This window comes from Spinacia oleracea, chromosome 1 (genome assembly GCF_020520425.1).
Source record: "Spinacia oleracea cultivar Varoflay chromosome 1, BTI_SOV_V1, whole genome shotgun sequence".
Taxonomy (NCBI): Eukaryota; Viridiplantae; Streptophyta; class Magnoliopsida; order Caryophyllales; family Amaranthaceae; genus Spinacia; species Spinacia oleracea.
This window is the reverse complement of record NC_079487.1, coordinates 109,396-137,241: the sequence shown is the minus strand read 5'-3', so window position 1 is coordinate 137,241 and position 27,846 is coordinate 109,396. Positions and strand designations below refer to the sequence as shown.

Below are 27,846 nucleotides of genomic sequence, written 5' to 3'. Positions count from 1 at the left end.
CCGTGTTTAGGCGACGACTTATGGCGTCGTGCATATTGCCGACAGCTTTTTGTCGACGCCATTGGCTGTCGAGATATTTGGCTATGCGTTTAGGCGTCGGCAAAACATGTGCCTTGCACGTGTTTCCAATTTCAAACCCGCGCTTCAAATTTGGTGAAAATTAGATTGAGCGCTATTAATTAAAAAAAAAAAAGAAAATTCACGAAAAATAAGCGCTAAAACTCCCTAAAACTCAAAACCGTATACACGCACGTACGTATTCTATCTCTCCCTAATTAATTAACCCTAATTAATTAGGTGACCAGCAAAAAAAACCGCGTCGTCGTCATTCTCCGATCCTCAGCCCTCTGCAAATTCGAAGCCGCTTTACTCTGCCATTGATTTTTCAGCAAGGTTTGTCAATTTTATACTTTCTTCTTCTTCTTCGACTTCTTAGTTTTTCCGAAACTCGCGTTCGATTTATATGCTATTCGTTTTCTTCAATTTGAAACCGTTCTATGCTTGAGTAGTTTCTTCTTGGTTTTTCTTCTTGATCTGAATTTTTAATTCTCCTCCTTCTTCTTATCATAATCCAACAAGTCACAGTGGAAAATCGCATCGGGTGCTGATAATTCGAAGGGATTTACGTACGGCTCAATTGTGTGCTGAAATTTCTAAGGTATTTATTGCACGTGTTCTGTTTTCTCAATCGCATCCATTCCCAATTCTTATTGATATTTTCAGTTTGTTGTATCTGACATTAGAATCCTGTGACTTATGTAAAACGGAATTGCAAAGATTTCTCGTGGAATTTCTTGATTTTATTTGTTGGTGTTGTGGATTATTTATTGCTTGATTTTATTTGGCCCCTCTATTTGTTGGTGTTGTGGATTATTATGTATCACTATCACATCAAAGCAGAATATATGTGTTCTTTTGAATGGTTGCATAAACTGATAATATAGAACAAGTTGGTAGCTGTGTAGTTAGTTATTGATTCCGAAAGGATTTGAAGGTATATTTAGTTGTTTTCCATGAAGTAGTCTGCTATTTAGTTGTTTGATGATTTTTGTTTGTATTGATTAGATATTTCGGTTTGAAAGGAAAACAACATTTATTGCTACTTGTGCTCCTAGTAACAGAACTGTGAAACAATGCTTAGGAATAACTACATGTAGTAATAAAACCAGGTTTTTGAATCTGTGACCACAACCCCTTCAAAAGTAAAAGTATAAATTAATCTGAGACAGTTGAACTGCAATGGTAATCAATCTCCAACAACTTCCCAGGTAATTCCCAGAATCTGATGCCCAAATTCAGATTAATTGGAGCCCAATTCAGTAAAAACCTACTGGATTTTTTTAATCTACCGAAAAAATTTGTAAAATAAATTGGAAATGCAATGCTTTAATCTGTTCAGGATAGAAGAAACAAATCAACCTTGAGTGAAACTCAATTCACAGATGACTAGGAATACATGCATCAGATTTTAATCTTTTATGTTCAGTTATTCACAGATCGAATTAGCAGTTTTATGCAGGTTTCTTATCAACAACCTAAAAGAGGCTCGGATTCTAAGTATTTGCATTTTTCTGTATTCCAGTTTACAGTATAATTCTCGGGTTTAATTTTTTTTTTAGATTCAGATGCCTTCCAGCTTACTTGCCTGTATTCCAGTTTACAGTATGTGCTGACTGTCAAAGCTCTTGAAAATTTGAAATCTGATTACGTTTGCAACTAATGAGTATGCCTGTTTGGTTTTGTTATGTGACTTGTCTTGCAGTGCTATATAGATATGACTTATCGCAAGAGGGTTAGACCTGCTGAAATAGATGGTACACGTGGTCCAGCTACCGCACATACCTCATCTTTGAGTGGAGATGCATCACTACCAACCAAGAAGCATGTTACTCAACCACAATCATCTCAGGTTCCTACTACCGTTGTCAAATTTGGACCATTTTCTCCACAAGGTACCGTAAAATCAGTGGTTGCACCTCCATGTTCGAGTACTTCAAAAAGTGCACTGCAAACCGATGACATACTTGGAGCTATATGGAAAAAGCCACCTACTGGATCAACATCAAGTTCACTTATGGAAGCAACTAGAGATTCAGTTCAACCCAAGATTTCATCCAAGACTTCACCTGAAGTTCCAACTAGTATCCCACCTTCTAACACAACCAAATCACAGAAATACCCTACATCAAAATCACAAAAATATCATGCTACTTCCTCTGGTCGTGTCCCACCTAATATCTCGCCTGCTAGTCATATCTCACCTTATATGCCACCCAATATGACACCTATTATCCCACCTAGTCATATTAAAACATCTTCAAGAGTTTCTCAGACCAATCAACAGCAGAACAATAGTGAAGAACCAAAAGAGAACTCAACAAAATCGAAGTCCCTAAGGGTGAAGTCATATCCGGATTGGCCTGTAACTATAGATTTTGATGACAAGGAGGAGGTTTTGACCATTGGTAAGTCACTAGCAATATCCTTGATATTTATCCATTTTCACAACTATTATCTGACTTATCTCACTCTCTCATATTCAAACTGAGAATACGTTGTATTGCGATCCTTGCTATTTATCTATTTTCACAACTGTTATCTGACTGAAAGTGTGTGCAGTACAGCAGTCCACACTTCTTTAGCATAGTCACAACTGATGAGTAATCATAGAGGCTGCAATTACCAACCTCTTCCAGTACAGAGGCTGCAAGTACCAACTGCAATTTATCCATTTTCACAACTGTTGCATCTGCCTTAATCTTCATTCATGTGCATCAGTTCTGAAATGCATTAATCTTCGTTTGAAATCATTTGCATCAGCATTAATCTTCGTTCATATTATAATATCATGAAACGGAGAATACGTTTTATTATGACGTAAAAATGCAAATATGATACAACCCCACCAAAACTAAACCGAATGCTTCCAAAAGAATCACCAGTATACCTGTTATGTTATATTCTGCCCTTATGTTGCTGAATATACGTCTTGTTCTTGTAATCTTCTATATATATATATATATACACATACATAGTATATATGTTACTTATTCTTTTTTTTTTTATGCAGATGCTAAGGGAAATGTTAAACTGGTGAGTGGTTCTATTCAAACCATCGACCTCTGGAGTAACAATGGCGTGCAGTACTATGTTGAATTCAATGACCTTTACCAACCGCTTAGGAAAGGTGGACAAATGTTGGTCAGATTCATTGGTAGTATTGTAAAGGTAGAGACCTACTGTCCACTTGGAGAAGGGGATTGGTCTGATATCGACAAAGATTCAAAAGCTAAGATGGTAGAAGAAATAAGAGTAAGTTCAAGTCTTTATTCGCTTTTCTAGAAGTTTATTTTATTTCAATAGCATAAAAATTCTGATTTTGTAAATGCTTTTCTCGAAGGAACGCTTTGTTATTCCCGCTCATCCGGAATATAACAAACAAATCCTCAAGCGCGCCAATAAAAGTTGGAGGCAGTATAAACACTCTCTTAAGGTGAGATACTACAAACCAGATGAGAAAACACTTGCTGAGATGTGCGATATTGTGCCAAGACATGGAATTACCAGTACTCAATGGAGAAAGTTGGTTAAGTACTGGGCTTCGGATGAAGGGCAAGTAAGTACCATGAATTGATCTGCTTAAGTATATGTCCTGACAGTTGGTTGAGCTTAAGTGCTAGTTTTTTTCACTTTTTTGGGATACTGAATTTAAAATCAGTCATAGTTACACTAAGCATGTTTGTTTTGAAATCCAACAAGTATACTGCTTGTATATTCTTGTTTTTAGTTCTCTCTTGGCATGTTGAAAACTTGGTTCCTTGTGCTACTCTTATTTTGAAAGTACTTGGTAAACTGAACTTTTGAGTGGTTTATTAAGTATACCTGTTATATTGTCAGTTGTCAATGTCCTTGAAGCCATTCTCTTTTTATGTTAATGGAGCTTCTCTTAATTGCTTCTTTCAATCATTGATCATGTATTGCTTGGTAAAACATAACCTTGTTTAAATGGAAAGATTTATTTCCAACTTTGTTTACTGGTTACTTTTCGGGAGTTCGATTAAGAGAGAACATATTTTGTAGCACCATTGCCTCCAAACCTGACTACGTCTGCTTTTTTATTCTGTATTTGTATGCAGTGGAGCTAGCTGTTTTTTCTTTTCACTTAGTCTGCGTCTTTTACTTCTTATGTATTTTCAACAGTAGCCAAATTAGCTATTCAAATACATATACACAATTTCTTTCTGTATCGGGGCCTAGCTGCCATTAATTTAGTTTGATCAATATATGGAACTCCGGACAAAAAATCAACAAGTAACAAAAACAGTGGCAAATAACATATTATTGACAGAGAAATTACTTTGGTAGTATAGTTGATATACCTGATAGACAACGATTGAACCATACAATCCAACAAAAACACTTGAGAAGATAGCCAATATCATACTGTACAGAGTGAGAAGATTTCAATGGTAACAGAACAAATTTGAAACCCAACAAAATACAAGCACTACAGATCCTGGAACTTGATTATTTCTTAATATATCTCTTTGAATATGACTGCAGAGAGCATCAGAATGTGGAAAAGCTGCACGGGCATCTCAAAATCAATTTCATAGATCGGGTTCTGACAGCTATGCGAACCAACAAGCTGATTATGTATGAATGGACTTATATGCTTTTGCTTCTCACATATTTTGTGTTGGTTAAATATATGCATCACATCTTTTCAGATTTTCTTTAATACTTTTTACATTGCTATTCATATATAGGAAGATGAGCATGGAAAAAAAATGAGCTTATTAGCCCTTTGGGTAAAGTCTCATCGCGGCAAGGACGGGACCTTTCTTCCAGGCACAGTCACTGAAGATTTTGTGGTATAAACATTCAAATTTAATAGATTAATTAAGCTACTTTTGTTATGAAAAAGATAGGTGATTGATAAACCAATATGGGTCTGCTTCTTAATTTGTTTATACTGTTATCCTAAATTGTTGTATAGGATGATGCAAAGGCTAAGATGGAAACGTTGAGGACAGTAGATCCTTCTAAATCTGAACAAGAACTTGAAAATGCAGCTTTTGAGGACACTATGCATGGTGGAAAGATTCCCGAACGCCCTGTAGGGTACGGACTTGGAGTTCGAAAGAGCGACGTTTATGGGGTGCATGGTGTGCTAAGGAAGAAAGGGTATGGGAAAGTTCGAGAGAGGACCGTGGTGATGGAAAGTGTGAAAGAAGAAGTGTCAGCTCTCAGCAAGAAAAATGAAAAGCTTGAGAAGGAAAATGAAAAGCTGCAAGCCCAAGTGAAAGAGAATAATTTTCTGCTTACAACTTTTATTGGACAATTTTCTCAATTCGTAGGTCAAGTTCGTACAGGAACTGCTTCTACAGAAGCTCTAAGTTTAGCACAGCAAGTCTTGGGCATGGCACACCAAAGGGTATATATTCTAATCTCTTATCATTTGAACTCTTTTAACATGTTATATGTTGCTTGGCAAGACAATTATTTGGATGCACAAACATTCAGTCATGCACAAAATTTGTCCCTGCGCGCATTCATTCAGTCATGAAGTTGGCTGCATCCATCTGCATTTGTCCTGCATCATAAAGATATATTGTTATTTGTATCCAGAGTACATTCAGTCACAAGAAAGTTTGATGTTGTCTCGACGCCTTGTGCATATATGTACCTGCTGTGCAAGCTGCCAGGGCTTACTGCAGGTCTGCAGTTCTGCCTGTAGTGCAGTTGTTGCATTGTGTCTGCTTATTTGCTGCATTGTATCTTTGTTGTTGCTGTGCTCTACTACTAACAAAATTCTTGCTCTGCTGACTGCTTAATCCACATTGCTGCTTGCTTATCTGCTGCATTGTGTCTGCTTATCTGCTGCATTGTAAGCTTAAATAGTCTGAAAACATCAGCATATCTCAAAATACCTATAAATATTGATCTAAAAAAACAGAATTTAACAAATGCATTCCAGATCTTCAACTTCCCCGGCCTCTAACTTAGGAGACTCAGTAACAATTGAAATTATCTTTTAATCATTAACAATCTCAAGTTTCCTAGCTACCAGTAGTCGTCATAACCGTCATCAGATGCATTGTGTTCTGAACTTCCATCATCTTCAGCCTTGTATTCTTCAGCCCCTGCTGCGTGTTCTGCTGCGTGCTCTACTAATGTGCTCTGTTGCGTGCTCTCCTGCTGTACTCTGTTGTGTCCACTGCAGTTTAACTGCCTTTGTGTTGTTTGGCTAGTGTTTTGCGTTTGCTTATGTGTAATAAAAACACGGAGTATGTCTTATTACCAAATAAATAAATAAATAATATGTTTATAGTTAATAATTATGTTGTAACTTTATTTGGGGCGGAGGGGCCTCATATGAGCTTTGGTATATTTTATTTTTACTTATTATTATTCTTTATTTTGTTTTGAAGGTTGTCCAACGTGATAAAGGAGCAACAAAAGAATGAACCATCCTGAGACACTTGAGCTTCATATTAGCTACTACGAACAATCGTCTGTATAGCTAGCTAGTTATTTTAGTCTTTATTATCTACTGTACTATGAACCATCGTCTAGGAACAATCCTAGTTAGTTATTTTAGGCTTTTTTTCCCTTTTAATTACCATGAATTTTAGTTTTTCTAGACTTAATTAGTAATATCAATGTACGTACTATGGATTTGTAACGTACTTATTTATACATTCTAGATATAGTATGGATTTTAATATTAACTACGTACTTAATTAGCTTATTATATTGGTGATTAATAAAATTTTATTATTTGCCAAAAAAATATGTTACGTACATTGTTCGATGAAGTGAAGATCAATATATATATATATATATATATATATATATATATATATATATATATATATATATATATATATATATATATATATATATATATATATATATATATATATATATATATATATATATATATATATATATATATATATATATGTACAGGTGAAAAAAGCTTACAAAAAAATTGTGGACACGTTATGATGTCGTTGTGATTGTTTTACATTATTTATGTTTTAAATTTCCCGCCATAACTCTTTGTGATGTCGCAGAAAAGCGTCAAGAACAATGTGGATGACAAATGATGTCTAGAATAAGGACCCAAAAGGGCGTCGACAAATTTTTTCAATCTAGGTTTAATTTATGTTTCTCGACGCCTAAAAAACCATTACAACGATTTAAGGCGTCGAGAATCACGACGCACCTCTCATTTTCTGGACACCTAAAGGCGTCGCCATTATCGACGCTGCACTACACAGTAGACGTTGTAAGGCGTAGCGATTCTGGACGCCTTACTCATGACCTGGACAGCGGAGAGCGTCCCCATTCTCGACGCCATAAGGTGTCGCCAATTCTCGACTAACGATTCCTCGACGCGGATGGCAGGCGTCGAGGCCTTTTATCTCGACGCCTTTAGGCGTCGCTAATCAGCTCAAAAGGCGTTGCCATAACACGGAAATTCTAGTAGTGATTGGTTGCAAGTTTGTTTTAAGGATAAAAACCATCAAACATGAATTGTGTTCACACACAAAGCTAGATTAGTTGCTAAAAGTTACAAGCAAATTCACGATGTGGATTGTGTTGAAACCTCATGCATAATCGTAATGCTCAAGTCTATAATTCAAGCAATGATTGCATATTGGTACATATAGCAATTGGATGACAAAACGTATTCCTCAATCAAATGTTGGAATAAACTATGTACATGGTATGTCATAGGATTTGTGGATCCAAATAAATGCTTGAAAAGGAAAGCTAGCTTATGAAATCTAAGTCCAGATTTAAGCAAGCAATTGGGAATTAGAACTGTATTTTAGTGAAGCTAATAAGTATTTTAGTTTCATAAAATATACATGATTCTTATAGATATATAAGAAGTTTAGTGGGAGTACTTAAAACTTAATTGGTCCTATGTGTATTACACACATATCTCTCTATTGTGAAATAACATTCAAATGCTAATGACTTAGATTTGAAATTATTCATCAATGATGGACCATGGCGAAACTTAGTACATACTGGGTATTAAGATCTATTTACAAAGATCTTATGATATTGTTTTGGATTAAGTAATGGCATTTACTAAATCAAACACGAAAGTCTCCATTGGAGATGTTCGACCCATGTGAATAAATCTAAGTAAAGGATGTTTTAACTATGTATAAGCATTTACTAAGTTAAACATCAAAGAGTCTAAATAAGATTATAAACCTATATTATATGTCAAAGAATTTAGCTGGATTTAGTATCTACTGAAACTAGATGAGCTGAAGTTACATGAATAGAATTCAATTGGGAATTATTCTGCAAAAGAATTTATCATGTATGATATAATATGAGGATCGCCAAAAACGTATCGTATGACTTTAGGCATGACGAACATATACCAATCTCTATTGATCTAAGTGAAGATCAACTAGATTGAGATCAAGAATACTTATGGTACTTGAAAAGGTACATAGGAATAGTTCTTGATTCAAGGAAATAAAGATATGCTAAATATTGATGCTACACGCATAAACACTGGCAAAGGATCAAGCAAGACCCTTTGGAGTTAACCATTGATAACACTAGTGGAAAAAATACCTGTTGAGGGGGGCATTTTGGGTTTATTGAGGCGAACAAGGCCCGCTGCGACAGACGTAGCTTCAACAGCTCAGTGATCTGTTGAGGCGGGCTTTGTTCGCCTCAACAGGTGATCTGTTGTGGGGGGCTTTCAAAAGCCCGCCTCAAAAACCTCTACAGAAAGCGCGAAAATAAGGACCTGTTGAGGGGGGAATTTAAGAAGCCCGCCTCAACAGCCTCCTCTGTTGAGGCTCACTTCTTAAATGCCCCCCTCAACAGGTCCTTATTTTTGCGCCAAAAGTTCATATGTTGTTGAGGCGTACATTAAAAGCCCCCTTCAACAACATTAATTTTTTTTTTCCAAATTCTTTTAAAATATAAAATAGGCGGCAATAACCACAACTAGATATATACTCCATTGAGTATTGAAACCTGTACCCAATCAACACCAAAATAGCAAAGGTATGAATCTGCTTATCTTTGATAAATAAATCATTACATTAACTTCATTTATATTAACCCAACAGAGCAAAGCGTATATATAGTACGTATGTTTACAATTTTTAAACACCTAGCTAGTCTAACAAATTACAACTAATATTAACAACTAAAGACAAAAGGCTAGAGAGCTAATCTAACAAATGTCTCTAATCCAGCCACTTAGGTCCCTTTAGATCATGCATTACAAACCTTAAGTAAGGTCGTGTTGACTTTCTTCCAATCGACTCGATCCCTAGCCTGCAAGTTGCATGGAAGGAAAATATATATGAGTACCAAAGTTTACACTCACGATATTGTCTTTACATTCCATTGAAGCATAAAATTAAAAGATATAGTTGCAGACTATAGAGATAATTAAGTACGTTGTTGACCTATAACGACCCAATGAGCCTTAAATGTGCATACGTAGATTAGAATGAGTTTTAGAAAGTTAAAGCTATGTATATTAGTAATGTAATAAGAATCAAATGAGTCCTTAGGTTCTTTAGTTCAAAGTTGGGAGCGGAAATGTCATTTTAGCTCTAAACATGACCTATAACGACATAATGAGCCTTAAATGTGCATAAATAGATTCGAATGAGTTTTAGAAAGTTAAAACTATGTATATTAGTCATGTAATAAGAATCAAATGAGTCCTTAGGTTTTTTAGTTCAAAGTTGGGAGCGGAAATGTCATTTTAGCTCTAAACATGACCTATAACGACCTAATGAGCCTTAAATGTGCATAAATAGATTCGAATGAGTTTTAGAAAGTTAAAACTATGTATATTAGTCATGTAATAAGAATCAAATGAGTCCTTAGGTTCTTTAGTTCAAAGTTGGGAGCGGAAATGTCATTTTAGCTCTAAACATGACCTATAACGACCTAATGAGCCTTAAATGTGCATAAATAGATTCGAATGAGTTTTAGAAAGTTAAAACTATGTATATTAGTCATGTAATAAGAATCAAATGAGTCCTTAGGTTCTTTAGTTCAAAGTTGGGAGCGGAAATGTCATTTTAGCTCTAAACATGACCTATAACGACCTAATGAGCCTTAAATGTGCATAAATAGATTCGAATGAGTTTTAGAAAGTTTTAACTATGCATATTAGACATGTAATAAGAATCAAATGAGTCCTTAGGTTTTTTAGTTCAAAGTTGGGAGCGGAAATGTCATTTTAGCTCTAAACATGACCTATAACGACCTAATGAGCCTTAAATGTGCATAAATAGATTCGAATGAGTTTTAGAAAGTTTTAACTATGCATATTAATCATGTAATAAGAATCAAATGAGTCCTTAGGTTCTTTAGTTCAAAGTTGGGAGCGAAATTTCATTTTAGCTCTAAACATGACCTATAACGACCTAATGAGCCTTAAATGTGCATAAATAGATTCGAATGAGTTTTAGAAAGTTTTAACTATGCATATTAGACATGTAATAAGAATCAAATGAGTCCTTAGGTTCTTTAGTTCAAAGTTGGGAGCGGAAATGTCATTTTAGCTCTAAACATGACCTATAACGACCTAATGAGCCTTAAATGTGCATAAATAGATTCGAATGAGTTTTAGAAAGTTTTAACTATGCATATTAGACATGTAATAAGAATCAAATGAGTCCTTAGGTTCTTTAGTTCAAAGTTGGGAGCGGAAATGTCATTTTAGCTCTAAACATGACCTATAACGACCTAATGAGCCTTAAATGTGCATAAATAGATTCGAATGAGTTTTAGAAAGTTAAAACTATGCATATTAATCATGTAATAAGAATCAAATGAGTCCTTAGGTTTTTTAGTTCAAAGTTGGGAGCGGAAATGTCATTTTAGCTCTAAACATGACCTATAACGACCTAATGAGCCTTAAATGTGCATAAATAGATTCGAATGAGTTTTAGAAAGTTAAAACTATGCATATTAGACATGTAATAAGAATCAAATGAGTCCTTAGGTTCTTTAGTTCAAAGTTGGGAGCGGAAATGTCATTTTAACTCTAAACATGACCTATAACGACCTAATGAGCCTTAAATGTGCATAAATAGATTCGAATGAGTCTTAGAAAGTTAAAACTATGCATATTAATCATGTAATAAGAATCAAATGAGTCCTTAGGTTTTTTAGTTCAAAGTTGGGAGCGGAAATGTCATTTTAGCTCTAAACATGACCTATAACGACCTAATGAGCCTTAAATGTGCATAAATAGATTCGAATGAGTTTTAGAAAGTTAAAACTATGTATATTAGTCATGTAATAAGAATCAAATGAGTCCTTAGGTTCTTTAGTTCAAAGTTGGGAGCGGAAATGTCATTTTAGCTCTAAACATGACCTATAACGACCTAATGAGCCTTAAATGTGCATAAATAGATTCGAATGAGTTTTAGAAAGTTTTAACTATGCATATTAGACATGTAATAAGAATCAAATGAGTCCTTAGGTTCTTTAGTTCAAAGTTGGGAGCGGAAATGTCATTTTAGCTCTAAACATGACCTATAACGACCTAATGAGCCTTAAATGTGCATAAATAGATTCGAATGAGTTTTAGAAAGTTTTAACTATGCATATTAGACATGTAATAAGAATCAAATGAGTCCTTAGGTTCTTTAGTTCAGAGTTGGGAGCGGAAATGTCATTTTAGCTCTAAACATGACCTATAACGACCTAATGAGCCTTAAATGTGCATAAATAGATTCGAATGAGTTTTAGAAAGTTAAAACTATGCATATTAATCATGTAATAAGAATCAAATGAGTCCTTAGGTTTTTTAGTTCAAAGTTGGGAGCGGAAATGTCATTTTAGCTCTAAACATGACCTATAACGACCTAATGAGCCTTAAATGTGCATAAATAGATTCGAATGAGTTTTAGAAAGTTAAAACTATGTATATTAGTCATGTAATAAGAATCAAATGAGTCCTTAGGTTCTTTAGTTCAAAGTTGGGAGCGGAAATGTCATTTTAGCTCTAAACATGACCTATAACGACCTAATGAGCCTTAAATGTGCATAAATAGATTCGAATGAGTTTTAGAAAGTTTTAACTATGCATATTAGACATGTAATAAGAATCAAATGAGTCCTTAGGTTCTTTAGTTCAAAGTTGGGAGCGGAAATGTCATTTTAGCTCTAAACATGACCTATAACGACCTAATGAGCCTTAAATGTGCATAAATAGATTCGAATGAGTTTTAGAAAGTTTTAACTATGCATATTAGACATGTAATAAGAATCAAATGAGTCCTTAGGTTCTTTAGTTCAAAGTTGGGAGCGGAAATGTCATTTTAGCTCTAAACATGACCTATAACGACCTAATGAGCCTTAAATGTGCATAAATAGATTCGAATGAGTTTTAGAAAGTTTTAACTATGCATATTAGACATGTAATAAGAATCAAATGAGTCCTTAGGTTCTTTAGTTCAGAGTTGGGAGCGGAAATGTCATTTTAGCTCTAAACATGACCTATAACGACCTAATGAGCCTTAAATGTGCATAAATAGATTCGAATGAGTTTTAGAAAGTTAAAACTATGCATATTAGACATGTAATAAGAATCAAATGAGTCCTTAGGTTTTTTAGTTCAAAGTTGGGAGCGGAAATGTCATTTTAGCTCTAAACAGAAGCAAACAGAGGAGAAACACACAGATGGAAGTGAAATTCTAAAGACCACCAGATCAGAATTCACATGCAACAGCAGCAAGACCAGCAGATTAGTATTCAAAGCAATAAATTAGCAAATCCAGCAGACTTGTAATTATGGAAAAATTAAAGAACTTTACCAAATCCATGAAGATATAAACGCTTCCATCTTTGTGTCTAAACAACCTAAGTAAATAAATACTCGGTTGTAAAAAACTTAGCCCATTGCTCACGAACCACATCTATTTCCTCATCGGTATAAGGCGCATTTCTTGGAGTGTAAGCCTGAAATAAGTAACATGATAAGTAATGCTACTTGTAAATTAAGAATTCTACTACGTAAAAGTACTAGTATTAGTAGTTCAACTAACATATGGTAAAAGAACGAACATTGTCTAACCGCTCATCAGTGTTATGGTGTAACGTGACTATTTCATGCATGAACTTCATAACGTAATAGCCACACTCGTGGGCGCCGACTTGTTGAGCACACTGATTTGGAGATAAATCATAAATTATATATCCAAGTAGTTACCCAAAAAAAAAAGTAAAGCTAATTAGTAAGCATGATATACCTTTACATGGAAGCCTTTCAACCCCTGCATAGTCGCTCTATTCGGACAAATCCCATCATTAAACTTGTACACTTGGTATGCCCTGGAAGTTGAGTAAAACTTCATGAATCTGATTCGGCACGAAAAGAAATAACTTAAAAAGAATTGAAAGTAACTTACAAACACAAGATTCCCCATGCACTATTTTCTCGGTTGGAACCTATCGCAGAGTCGAAAATATACGCACAACCTCTACGTAGGTCTAACACGTACAAAATCCAATGATTTCTGCATTATATATAAATGTTATTGCAACCTTATGCATGAAAATAACAATAACATAGCTATTTACCAAATATCGATCAATCTCTAACACTTACTCTTGATGGTATGGGATCAAAAACCACTTGGTAATGTTAGGATCACCCTTCTTCTCCTTTTCAATTTCAGCATTGAAAACTACTTTCAAATACATTGATGCAGCCTGAGGGTTGGCCTTGATTCTAGAGCTTGACATTGCCTCGGGACAAACAAACCCAATCTGAGAGTTGTCAAATGCAAAGGTGTGTTCGTGGAATAAACACCTACAAAGTAAATGTATAATGCAAAAATTTCAAAAACTATTATAGTTGACAAAACCAAAAACAAAAATATCGATGGAAAAGTTTACATCATATAGACTTGGATCACTGAAATGTTGAGGCACGCCCCTCTAAGGAACTCTTCAACGTCAACCTCATTTACATAAGTTTGTCGATCTTCGTCATAATGCCAAACCGAAGCGGGCAATGGGATTGAAGTATTTTTATATACATCACCGGGCGCCGTATTGATGATAAACTTCAAATAATTGCATGATGGGCCAAGACCTTGAATTGTGTCGTCTGCCAAATTTTGCTTCTTACTTTTGGCGGCTGATTCTTCAGTTTTGAAATGGCAACATGGATTGGAGACCATGAGTTGTTGCGTGGGAAATTAAAATATTAATTTATATGTTCTAAGATATAGTTGGAGAGTCTTCCACATATCTATGAACTGCTTGGATAGGTAAATCCAAACAAAGCATCACTAGCAACCTATACAGTTGAAGTAAAAGTGATTATTGCCTAAGAAGCAATAAAACAGGGTTGTTTAAAGTTCTTCACTGAACTTGGGTAGATCACCTATCTGCTGGCTTGATGGTTCTTCATTGAAAAATGCGTAGAACCACTCTTGAAGCAAGAAAAACGTCTGCTAACTTGATGGTTCTTCATTGCAAAATGAGTAAAACCACCATCGAAGTAAGAAAGACTAGATCGCATAATAAACAAACTCGAAAAGATCTTATCATCATATCTCGAAGAACATTCGATGAAAAGGATATTAAGATTGGCAAAGCATGATAACTAAACCTATGCAACAAGTGAGAAGCAACACTCACGTTGTAGCACTGGAAATCAAGCATAGCTTTGAATTCCATGAATTGTTTTAGAAGATCGGTTTGAGGCCCATGGTTATAAAACATTGGGGTTGAACATTTATCATATATGAAATGTATTTTCATATTCCATTTAATCTTGGTTTAGTATTAAATGATGAGTCCCTTCAAATTTGACGATATATTCAAGATAGACTGTCAGGACCAGTCCTGTGACTAAGAAATGTCTATCAAGTGAACTTGAATGTCAAAGGTTGAAAATGGTCCCTAATCGGAGTTTTCTATAAAATTGGACGCATAGAAAACGTTAGACGATTAGAATGCAAGATGACTAGTAGTTCTGTTTCTTGAACTATGTGGACATGGCAATGTCATAATCATTTGCATAGATACTTACTTTGGGAAGACTAGTATCGGACAAGACCTATGAAACTTTACTGTAAGAGATGAAAGTCTGTCATAAGTAAATTTCATTAAATTATTAGACACTAAATCCTCAATACCTGAGTGATTTGAAGATTACTTGTTTGAGAACTGGTTGCTTTGACGTTGACCAACCGTCGCACCGTAAAAGGAGGCTATAAAGGCAACGCTCAGGTAATCACCTATCAAACGAAGTCTAATCTCAAGATCGCAAGATTGGGATTGTCCTCCCATAAATCGGGATGAGATGCTTAAAATTTGTACAAGGCCACTCGGAGAGCTAGAAACTGTGAAATGCATGGCCGTGCTCGGATGAATCATAGGCTATGATTATCTGTTTATTTGATCAGTTGAACTCTGAAACCGAGGAACACCTCTGGACATAATAAGGATGACAACTCTTACCTTATGTTCAAGAGCAAGCATCGAGCGACAAAGGAATTAGGAAATGCACACTTGTCCCTAAGGACAAGTGGGAGACTGAAGGAAATAATGCCCTTGGTCCAAGTATGCATTCTATGTTAAGTCTAATAAATGCGGTTCAGTATTAATTAACAAGTTAATAATTCAGTGAGATCAAGTGAGCTGAATGCCTAGCTAGAGGCCGCTTTAGTTCAAGTGGAATTAATGATATTAATCCACAGCTTACTCTTGACTGAACCCGTAGGGTCACACAAATAGTACGTAAACGGATCAAGTATTTAATAGCATTAAATACTCCATCTATGAATATTCGGAACCGACGGATCTTGGTTTCAGTGGGAGCTAAGATCGTCACAGGCAAGGAATGAATACTCCGGAAACGATGATATTGCCGGAAACGGAAATATGGATCGTATCGGAAATATAAATATTATCCAAGTCGTAGATGTTGCCGGAAACGGAAACATGGTACGTGTCGGAAAATATTATCGGAAATGGAAATATTGTCAGAATCGGAAATATTACCGGAATCGGAAAATATTTCCGGAAACGGAAATATTAAATATTTGTTCGAAACGGAAATTAATTCCGGAATCGGAAATATTAAATATTGTTCGTATCGGAAATGAATTCCGGAATCGGAAAATTTAATCGGAAGCGCATCGTACGAATAAGCATCGGACGAGGCCTGCCGGACGAGGCCCAGCACGAAGCCAGGCCATCGCCCAGCAAGCCAAGCGCGCCGCACAAACAGCCACGCCAGGCCCAGCGCAAGGGCAGGCCCAGCAGGCTGCGCGCAGCGCGCAGCGCGCACAGCGCGCACAGCACGCGCAGCGCGCAGCGCGCGCGGGCGCTGAGTGGGCTGCTGCTCGCGCGCACGCATGGGGCCCATCGTGGCTGCCGTGCGTGTGTGTGCAAGTGTTTGTGTTCGTGCACGTTTCCTAAAACATGCAGAGTTCGGTTAATTATTAAATTCCTAATTCTATTTGATAAATTAATTAAATTAGAGTTCTTGTAGGATTCTAGGTTTAATTAATTTGTATCTGAATAGGATTTCGATTCCCTTTCCATACCGCTATAAATATGAGGCTAGGGCTCACAATTTATAACACAAGTTTCAAAGTATTCAAAGTGAGTTTTTGAGAAAAAAATTCAGTCACACATTTGCCTATAAAGTGCCGAAAATAATAGTACCTTAAGGGCGATTCTAGTTGGTCAATCTTAAGGCGGATCCGGACGTGCTGTGGACTATCTACGGAGGGACGACACTTGGAGTCCTAAAGACTTGTTCTTGTTCGGTTCGGGCGCAGCTAGGGAAGGCACGCAACAAAGAGTATGCATCTAATCTATGCTAAATGATTATGTGTAAATAATATGTTTTCCTGGGTTTATGGTTTTTCCGCATGATTTATGAATTGTCATATGTATCATAACCTAACAGGCTATAAAGGCAACGCTCAGGTAATCACCTATCAAACGAAGTCTAATCTCAAGATCGCAAGATTGGGATTGTCCTCCCATAAATCGGGATGAGATGCTTAAAAGTTGTACAAGGCCACTCGGAGAGCTAGAAACTGTGAAATGCATGGCCGTGCTCGGATGAATCATAGGCTATGATTATCTGTTTATTTGATCAGTTGAACTCTGAAACCGAGGAACACCTCTGGACATAATAAGGATGACAACTCTTACCTTATGTTCAAGAGCAAGCATCGAACGACAAAGGAATTAGGAAATGCACACTTGTCCCTAAGGACAAGTGGGAGACTGAAAGAAATAATGCCCTTGGTCCAAGTATGCATTCTATGTTAAGTCTAATAAGTGCGGTTTAGTATTAATTAACAAGTTAATAATTCAGTGAGATCAAGTGAGCTGAATGCCTAGCTAGAGGCCGCTTCAGTTCAAGTGGAATTAATGATATTAATCCACAGCTTACTCTTGACTGAACCCGTAGGGTCACACAAATAGTACGTAAACGGATCAAGTATTTAATGGCATTAAATACTCCATCTATGGATATTCGGAATCGACGGATCTTGGTTTCAGTGGGAGCTGAGATCGTCACAGGCAAGAAATGAATGCTCCGGAAACGATGATATTGCCGGAAACGGAAATATGGATCGTATCGGAAATATAAATATTATCCAAGTCGTAGATGTTGCCGGAAACGGAAACATGGTACGTATCGGAAAATATTATCGGAAATGGAAATATTGCCGGAATCGGAAATATTGCCGGAAACGGAAATATTGTCAGAATCGGAAATATTATCGGAATCGGAAAATAATTCCGGAAACGGAAATATTAAATATTTGTTCGAAACGGAAATTAATTCCGGAATCGGAAATATTAAATATTGTTCGTATCGGAAATGAATTCCGGAATCGGGAAATTAATCGGAAGCGTATCGTACGAATTAGCATCGGACGAGGCCTGCCAGACGAAGGCCCAGCACGAAGCCGGGCCATCGCCCAGCAAGCCAGCGCGCCACAACGCACCAGCCAAGGCTGCGCCAGGCCCACCGCAAGGCAGGCCCAGCGCGCGCCAACGCTGCGGCAGCGTGTGGGCCTCGTGGCAATGGGCTGCGAGCTCGCGGGCTGCGCGCGCGCGCATGGCGCCCCTCGTGGGCTGCTGTGCGTGCGTGTGTGTGTTTGTGTGCTATACGAATCCTAAAGCTATCAGGTTTCTACATATGATTAAATTCCTAAACCTAAAAGGATGAATTAATTAAATAAGAATTCTATTAGGATTCTAGTTTAATTAATTCGTATCCTAATAGGATTACAATTCCCTTTCCATACCTCTATAAATAAAGGCCTAGGGTCATTATTTTGTATAGAGTATTCAAGTATTAAAAGTGATTTTTGAGAGCAAAAATTCAGTCATATAATTGCCTACATTAGCCGAAAATTCTAAGTACCTTAAGGGCGATCCTAGTTGGTCAAGCTTAAGGCGGATCCGGACGTGCTGTGGACTATCTACGGAGGGACGACACTTGGAGTCCTAAAGACTTGTTCTTGTTCGGTTCGGGCGCAGCTAGGAAAGGCACGCAACAAAGTGTATGCATCTAAACTATGCTAAATGATTATGTGTAAATAATATGCTTTCCTGGCTTTATGGTTTTTCCGCATGATTTATGAATTGTCATATGTATAATAACCTAACACTTGGCGCAGCCTTGGGCTGGTGCGTTGTGGTGCGCGTTTCTGTTGCTGGACGTGGGCCTGGCTTCGTGCTGGGCCTTCGTTTAGCAAGCTCGCCCGATGCTAATTCGTACGACGCGCTTCCGATTAATATCCCGATTCTGGAATTCATTTCCGATACGAACAATATTTAATATTTCCGATTCCGGAATTAATTTCCGTCTCGAACAAATATTTAATATTTCCGTTTCCGGAATTATTTTCCGATTCCGATAATATTTCCGATTCTGACAGTATTTCCGTTTCCGGAAATATTTCCGATTCCGGCAATATTTCCATTTCCGATAATATTTTCCGATACGTACCATGTTTTCGTTTCCGGCAACATCTACGACTTGGATAATATTTATATTTCCGATACGATCCATATTTCCGTTTCCGGCAATATCATCATTTCCGGAGTATTCATTTATTTTCCTTTGACGATCTCAACTCCCACTAAAACCAAGATCCGCCGATTCCGAATATGTATTAGATAGAGTATTTAATGCCATTAAATACTTGATCCGTTTACGTACTATTTGTGTGACCCTACGGGTTCAGCCAAGAGTAAGTTGTGGATTAATATCATTAATCCACTTGAACTGAAGCGACCTCTAGCTAGACATTCAGTTCACTTGATCTCACTGAATTATTAACTTGTATAATTAATACTGAACCGCATTTATTAGACTTATCATTAAATGCATACTTGGACCAAGGGAATTATTTCCTTCAGTCTCCCACTTGTCCTTAGGGACAAGTGTGCATTTCCTAATTCCTTTGTCACTCGATGCTTACTCTTGAACATAAGGTAAGAGTTGTCATCCTTATTATGTCCAGAGGTGTTTCTCGGTTTCAGAGTTCAACTGATCAAATAAAACAGATAATCATAGCCTATGATTCATCTGAGCACGACCATGCATTTTACAGTTTCTAGCTCTCCGAGTGGCCTTGTAGAACTTTCAGCATCTCATCCCGATTTATAGGAGGACAATCCCAATCTTGCGATCTTGAGAATAGACTTCGTTTGATAGGTGATTACCTGAGCGTTGCCTTTATAGCCTCCTTTTACGGTGCGACGGTTGACAACGTCAAAGTAAGCAGTTCTCAAACAAGTAATCTCAAATCACTCAGGTATTGAGGATTAGTGTCTAATAATTTTAATGAAATTTACTTATGACAGATTTTCATCTCTTACAGTAAAGTTTCATAGGTCTGTCCGATACTAGTATTCCCAAAGTAAGTATCTATGCAAATGATTACGACATTGTCATGTCCACATAGTTCAAGAAACAGAACTACTAGTCATCTTGCATTCTAGTCGTCTAGCGTTTTTTATGCGTCCATCTTTATAGAAAACTCCGACCAGGGACCATTTTCAACCTTTGACATTCAAGTTCACTTGATAGAAATTTCTTAGTCACAGGACTGGTCCTGACAGTCTATCTTGAATATATCGTCAAATTGAAGGGACTCATCATTTAATACAAAACCAAGATTAAATGGAATATGAAAATACATTTCATATATGATAAATGTTCAACCCCAATGTTTTACAACCATGGGCCTCAAACCCATCTTTAAAACAGTTCATGGAATTCAAAGCTATGCTTGATTTCCAGTGCTACAACGTGAGTGTTGCTTCTCACTTGTTGCATAGGTTTAGTTATCATGCTTTGCCAATCTTAATATCCTTTTCATCGAATGTTCTTCGAGATATGATGATAAGATCTTTTGAGTATGTTTATTTTGTGATCTAGTCTTTCTAGCTACATTAGTGGTTCTACGCAGTTTGCAATGAACGACCATTAAGTCAACAGACATGTGATCTACCCAAGTCCAGTGAAGAACTCTTTAACACATACAACCCTGTTTTATTGCTTCTTAGGCAATAAGTACTTTTACTTCAACTGTATAGGTCGCTAGTGATGCTTTGGTTGGATTTACTTATCCAAGCAGTTCACATATATGTGGAAGACTTTCCAGCTGTATCTTAGAACATAGAAATTAATATTTAATTTCCCACGCAACAACTCATGGTCTCCAATCCATGTTGCCATTTCAAAACACGATGCTCTATAGCTCGTCCTTGCCAATGGTTAACTCCAAAGGGATCTTGCTTGATCCTTTGCCAGTGTTTATGCGTGTAGCATCAATATTTAGCACATCTTTATTTCCTTGAGTCAAGAATTATTCCTATGTACCTTTTCAAGTACCATAAGTTTTTCTTGATCTCAATCTAGTTGATCTTCACTTAGATCAATAGAGATTGGTATATGTTCGTCATGCCTAAAGTCATATGATACGTTTTTGGCGATCCTCATATTATATTATACATGATAAATTCTTTTGCAGAATAATTCCCAATTGAATTCTATTCATGTAACTTTAGCTCATCAGTTTCAGTAGATACTAAATTCAGCTAAATTCTTTGACATATAATATAGGTTAAGAATCTCATTTAGACTCATTGATGTTTAACTTAGTAAATGCTTATACATAGTTCAAACATTCATTACTTAGATTTATTTTGTGTTTGATTTAGTAAATGCCATTACTTAATCCAAAACAATATTAAAAGATCTTTGTAAATAGATCTTAATACCCAGTATGTACTAAGTTTCGCCATGGTCCATCATTGAAGAATAATTTCAAATCTAAGTCATTAGCATTTGAATGTTATTTCACAATAGAGAGATATGTGTGTGATACACATAGGACCAATTAAGTTCTACATACTCCCACTAAACTTCTTATATATCTATAAGAGTCATGTACATTTTATGAAACTAAAATACTTATTAGCTTCACTAAAATACATTTCTAATTCCCAATTGCTTTCTTAAATCTGTACTTAGATTTCATAAGCTAGCTTTCCTTTTCAAGTATTTATTTGGATCCACAAATCCTATGACATGTCATGTACATAGTTTCTTCCAACATTTAATTGAGGAATACGTTTTGTCATCCAATTGCCATATGTACCAATATGCAATCATTGCTTGAATTATAGACTTGAGCATTATGATTATGCATGAGGTTTCAACACAATCCATGTCATGAATTTTCTTGTAACCTTTAGCAACTAATCTAGCTTTGTGTGTGAACACAATTCCATGTTTGATGGTTTTTTATCCTTAAAACCAATATGCAACCAATTGGTGTAAACCATTCTTGCAAATCAACAAAATTTCAATTTTGTCATCAAAACATTGGTTATGTTTTATGGCCTTTAACCATCTAAAACATTTGAGTCTATATATGGCCTCTAACCATTTTAGGGAATCTATATTTCGTCATAGCTTTCTTACAAGTCACAAACTCATTAATCTACATGATAATAGTTAGACTGCAAGTTGTAGGTTTCTTCACTATCTAATAGAAGAATCTCATAGCTTCAGTGACCTGAACTCCATGTTTCTTCACTATCTAATAGAAGAATCTCATAGTTTCAGTGACTTGAACTCTATGCCTACTTGGGTATAGAACATCAAACAATAGAATATCAATAGCCACTTGAAAGTCCTTTGAATATTCCGTTCTCCTTGAAGCACTTGTAAAGTCTTCTAAGAGATGTCTATTCTTTAAAGCCACTTCTAAAGTCCTTAAAGAATACGTGCTCGGATTTTCTAAAGAACTTCGAAAAGCCTCCGGAATGTCCGTTTATGTTTGTTGTTCTCCTCGATGACTTTCGAGGTCTAGGTCTATTTTCTCCCACTTTTCATTTTTGAAACGAATCTCCAAAAGGACATTAGTTCGAGCAAACAAACATTATGTTCTCAAAAATTCGTGGTAGAAACAATACCCTTGTGTCTCATTTGAATAAATCACAATGAAACATATATCTATTCTTGTGCCTTGGTTTGTCGAATTAACAAACACTAAGATCCCACTAAGTTTAGGAACTCTTTAGATATATATTATGAAAAGATATTCTGAAATTACTTTTCAATAGCTTTGACGAATTTGGTTTAGTTTGGTGGTAGTTGAGCATTTAGGAAAAGTCTTTATGATTCATTATTGATCGAATCAAGTACTAATTGACTTCGATCATTCCAACGTAGATATGCCATATCTTATGGAGCTAGATCGTGAAATTACAATACACAATCATTGATGATCATTCTTGACTTAAGTAATCATCAACATGATCTAACCTAGATCTTTATGATTTCTTGCCAAGTAGACGTTTTTATACTTTTCTATGAATCTTTGAACTAGTCAAACGGATTCAAACTTATATCACTTTGAGTAAATAAATCCATATTCACTCAAAATCATGTGAAATAATAAAGTCATAAAAATCTTTCTTTAGCGTTGAACTCTATTGTCTAGGTGTTCTAACAATAGTTCATATCTTTTGTTACTTTCAACAAGTAAGACTAACTTGTCTTGAATTGATCTAGAAATCAATCAACTTTCAAAAGTCCATCAAAATAGAGCTTTTGAATGTTAACTTGTTGATATGGTCTAAGCAACAATGCCAAAGATTAGTGGAACTCAAATCAAGAGATTGATTTGAACCTAATTAAGTTTTTATTGTAAAAGAGTTGTTTGTTTTAATCAAGCACATTGACTCAACCCGTAAATGACCATTTCATTTAAATAAACAAACAAACATTGTTTTTGTTTTTCTTGAATGTGAGTCTTTCTGTGTTTGAAGCAGAAATTTAGGTATGCTGATTATGGAACAAAATAGCCATTAAGTTCCAGCCTTTGAAAGGACTTGAAACAAACTAGACGACCCTACAACTAATGTAGCATTGCCATGCTTCATTTCCCACTTGTAGGCCATTAGTGTAGCCCAGCTTCCATTGTTTGAGTTATTACCGAAGTAAGAACCTCAAGCGGTATATGATACCAAGGAATTTTGATTGCTAGGTCACTGCTCTTTAAACATAAACTTATAGGTAGAAACGGAATCGTAAATTCCTTTCATTTGTTCCTTGTTTTCCTATTTCTTGTACCCTTTCTTATAGTCTTAAGAATTGACTTCTCTAGTGTTGACTTTTATACTTTGTTTAGACATGTCCAATGTCACTCCAATAAAGTTCTTACCATTTTATTTATGTTGAATATTCTGTTTCAACTAGATGATCTTACCATAAGCTTCTAAAGTTCTCTAAGCATCGATCTATTCGAATGTCTAGGGACTAGACTCATTCGAGAATTAAATGGACAAAGATATAAGGTTGTTAACCATTGGTAAAGCTGAGCGTTTAAACTCAATGCTTTATGATCTCAAAACTACATTGTATTTTGAATCCAATCGGTTTGCCATTCGACTTTGATACTCGAAAACAACCATAAAAGTCGCTAAAAGAAACGTACAATTTAAATTTCTCATTTTCTCTCATTTCCGTGAATCGTTCTTGGATTCACTAACAATCGAGGAAATTTACTGTTACCTTTCTAAAAGGATTTACTGCAGTGCAAGATATTTAATTATAAACAATAATTAAAACATACATTGAAGCATGCAAAGTCTAAACATTTATCATGAGTAATAACTTGAAAATTAAAGCAATCATGCAATTTAAACAAGTTATTGGCATTTTATTCGAATTTATTGTTCCGGCAGGTGTGAATAAAATGATTCCAAGATCCTTAAATCATTGAAGAATTAAGCACATTATGTATTTAGACTCAATTCTAAAATATTTTAGGTAAGCAAAGCCTTTGCTAATAGTCTAGAAACTACTCTTGGTTGATAGGTACGTCTAAGAACTTATTAGGTAAACCTATCGCATTTGCCACGACATAAAAGGTCCTTACTTATATCGTTGAGTTTCACCAAAACTACCATGTACTCACAATTATTTGTGTACCTTACCCCTTTAGAATCAATAAGTAACACCTCGCTATGGCGGAAAACTATTACGAAGATTGATGTAAAGGTTATCCAAGTAAGTGTTATTTTGGCATGGCAACTTTTAACTCAATTTTTAAAGTTTAGAACTTAAGGCTCTTACTATGTTGGTTATATTTTAAATGAACTAAAATCCTTAATCATGCAACATAATCAAGCCATAATCTCATGCATAATTAAGACATATTTAAAGCAATAAATAACTTAAAACATGCATAAGATATAAATGTGATCTAGTATGGTCCGACTTCATCTTGAAGCTTCAACTTCAAAGTCCGTCTTGAAATTGGATTGGAAACTCCGTCTTGAATTTCACCATGGGAGGCGCCATTTTCTTCAAATAGGGTAAGCTATAATTAAACTAATTACAACTATTTGATGGTACGCAGACCACATTTAAAAGCAATAAAATTTGGTACTTTAGACCAATATTACATTCAAATTAATGGTACGCAGACCATATTTTCTATCCTATTTGGGCCATACTAGTCACTTTTCAATAACCTGCAAAACAGTACATATACAATATATACCATTCACCCATTCATTATCATGAATGGCTCACATAGCTGGTTAGTAAAACATGTTATGCATCACATAAATATTTGCAACAATTAATCAAGGGAACCAATAATCTACCAATTATTCAGTCCTTATTAATTCTAATCAAGTTGTTTAACCTTAAAAGAATGTAGACCTAATAAAGAGTTTATGACTAAAATGCTCCCACTTAAACCAATAAATTCATATGCTTTACTAATTTTAAACATAAAAATGTATTTCCTAGTCTAACCGGAAACGTACAAATTTAATTAAAATTTAAAGCTCATATAAATTTATAATTGAATCCATTTAATTTATTTTCAGTTGAATTAAAATGAATTTAAATTAATTCAAGGTTTTAATTTTAGTAAAATAATTAGTACAAATAAAATTTATAATAATTAAATTATTCAAAATTAAATTCCGAGAAAACAATTTAAGTTACGAATTTTAAAATTAATTAAAAAACGTTTCCGAACTGAAATTTAAAAATTAAAACTAAAACGCATCAATCGTAACAAGACGAGGCACTTGGGCTTGCGCCCAAGCCCCGTCGAGTGCACGAGGCTTCATCGCCCCTCGACTGATCGTACAACACCACGCAAGCAGGCCACACGCAACGCAGCAAGCCCAGGCCACGCTGCGCGCAGCTCGCTCACTCGTCGCATCTGCTTGCTTCGCTGGGCGCGGCAGCGCGCGCTGTCGCGCAGCACCATTGCTGCCCACACGCGACTGCTCGCCTGGCTTGCGCCTGTGCCCATCGCCCTCGCCCTTGCCCCTTCGCGCACGCTGCACACAGCACTCGACACAAGGGCAGCGTACTGCCTTGTGCTCGTGTGCCATGGCAATTGCTCGCTGCATTGTACCGCATGGGCGACGAGCTCCCTTGCTCGTCGTCGCATGCCCGCACTATACAACACCCCTTAAGGGTAACATGTAGCGACCATTGCTTTGTGCGTGCAAGTTTATGAGCGAATTGCATAAAAATTAAAACTTTTATTTTAAAAATTAATGACAAATTAATAAATCATATTAATTTCATAATTTTAGGGCGAAAAATCGAAAATTTATTAATCAATTAATTTCCGATTATCATGGATTCAAATCTAGGTCATAAAAATTTAAAATTTATCATAAATTAACAATTTTTATGGTGGTTTTTAATCATGGATACCTAATTAAATCGTCAATTAATTATGAAAATTAAATCAAATTCTAAATTATTCGAATTTCAACAAATTAATTACAATTACAAATTAGGTTGTATAATTAACAAGCTTAGGCATTCATATTTGTTAAACATATACAGTAGGTCAATCAAAAATTCAAGATTTAACAACAAGAATTGCAAATATTCAATTTAACATCTTAAAATTACAAACTTTTGCGTTCGAAAAACTAAAACCTTCGAAAAGTCATAGTTAGGCTTCGAATTTGGGAATTCTGGGTTCGGCCGTAACATATATTTTTTGTCAAAAATTTTAGAGTTCCTTTTACATGCGGAATTGACACAAAAATAACTCGATTTCGTTGAGTAACGAAGAAACTGCCGAAAAACTGCGTACATATAATTAAATAAACGCAATTTGCAATTAATTAACAATTACGAAAATTAATCAGCCCTATTAATTCTTTGAAAATTTGTAAAATTTAACCATGTTAAGCAATTATTATGGAATTAATTAGAGGCTCGTGATACCACTATTAGGTTATGATACATATAAACGAATATAAATCATGCGGAAATAACCATAAATGCCAGGATTCCAAATTAATTGCCACATAACAATTAGCATAATTTAGATGCATACACTTTGTAGCGTGCCCTCCCTTGCTGCGCCCGAACCGAACAAGAACAAGTCTTTAGGACTCCAAGTGTCGTCCCTCCTTAGAAAGTCCACAGCACGTCCGGATCCGCCTTAAGATTGACCAACTAGAATCGCCCTTAAGGTACTAAAATATTCGTCTATATGGGCAAGTGTTTTGGCTGAATTTTTGCTCAAATTCTTACCTTTGAATACTTGAAACTCGTTGTAAATTATGAGCCCTTAACTCATATTTATAGGCCATGGAATAAGTAATCGAATCCTACTAGGATACGAATTAATTATATTAGAATCCTAGCAGAACTCTAAATAAATTAATCTATCTTTTAGGATTAGGAAATTCAATCAACAAATGAATCTTATACGCTTTAGGTTTCGTAAGTGAACACAAACACACACGCACGCACTGCAGCCCACGAGGGGCGCCATGCGCGCGCGCGCAGCCCACGAGCACTCGCAGCCCACTGCCACGAAGCCCACACGCTGCCGCAGCCTTGGGCGCGCGCTGGGCCTGCCTTGCGGTGGGCCTGGCGCAGCCTTGGGCTGGTGCGTTGTGGTGCGCGTTTCTCTTGCTGGACGTGGGCCTGGCTTCGTATTGGGCCTTCGTTTAGCAAGCTCGCCCGATGCTAATTCGTACGACGCGCTTCCGATTAAAATCCCGATTCCGGAATTCATTTCCGATACGAACAATATTTAACATTTCCAATTCCGGAATTAATTTCCGTCTCGAACAAATATTTAATATTTCCGTTTCTGGAATTATTTTCCGATTCCGATAATATTTCCGATTCTGACAATATTTCCGTTTCCGGCAATATTTCCGATTCCGGCAATATTTCCATTTCCGATAATATTTTCCGATACGTACCATGTTTCCGTTTCCGGCAACATCTATGACTTGGAT

The 27,846-nt window shown here is 36.0% G+C and overlaps 2 protein-coding genes across 2 annotated transcripts; one reads left to right on the top strand and one right to left on the bottom strand.

Moving 5' to 3' along the window:
* Positions 1-1,239: 1,239 nt before the first annotated feature.
* On the top strand, positions 1,240-5,740 carry LOC130460913 (uncharacterized). The gene is made up of 9 exons (XM_056828729.1): positions 1,240-1,268; positions 1,620-1,662; positions 1,763-2,465; positions 3,071-3,312; positions 3,401-3,616; positions 4,564-4,656; positions 4,770-4,874; positions 5,000-5,478; positions 5,632-5,740. Exons 1-9 carry the CDS (start codon positions 1,240-1,242, stop codon positions 5,738-5,740), a joined length of 2,019 nt encoding a protein of 672 aa, XP_056684707.1.
* Positions 5,741-9,231: 3,491 nt separating this feature from the next.
* Positions 9,232-14,179, bottom strand: LOC110789176 (uncharacterized). The gene is made up of 7 exons (XM_056834555.1): positions 13,927-14,179; positions 13,637-13,840; positions 13,437-13,544; positions 13,278-13,359; positions 13,093-13,194; positions 12,843-12,987; positions 9,232-9,333 (listed from the first exon to the last, which is right to left on the bottom strand). The coding sequence occupies exons 1-6, from the start codon at positions 13,929-13,931 to the stop codon at positions 12,889-12,891; spliced, it is 600 nt and encodes a 199-aa protein (XP_056690533.1). The 5' UTR covers positions 13,932-14,179; the 3' UTR covers positions 9,232-9,333; positions 12,843-12,888.
* Positions 14,180-27,846: the final 13,667 nt, after the last annotated feature.

Coding starts and splice junctions, on each gene's coding strand:
- LOC130460913 (XM_056828729.1), top strand. CDS start 1,240: ATGGTAATCAATCTCCAACAACTTCCCAG. Junction 1,269..1,619: donor AATCTCCAACAACTTCCCAG/GTAATTCCCAGA, acceptor TTTTTTTTTTAG/ATTCAGATGCCTTCCAGCTT. Junction 3,313..3,400: donor AGATGGTAGAAGAAATAAGA/GTAAGTTCAAGT, acceptor CTTTTCTCGAAG/GAACGCTTTGTTATTCCCGC.
- LOC110789176 (XM_056834555.1), bottom strand. Junction 13,360..13,436: donor GCATGGGGAATCTTGTGTTT/GTAAGTTACTTT, acceptor CTCAACTTCCAG/GGCATACCAAGTGTACAAGT. Junction 13,195..13,277: donor TGAAAGGCTTCCATGTAAAG/GTATATCATGCT, acceptor TCTCCAAATCAG/TGTGCTCAACAAGTCGGCGC.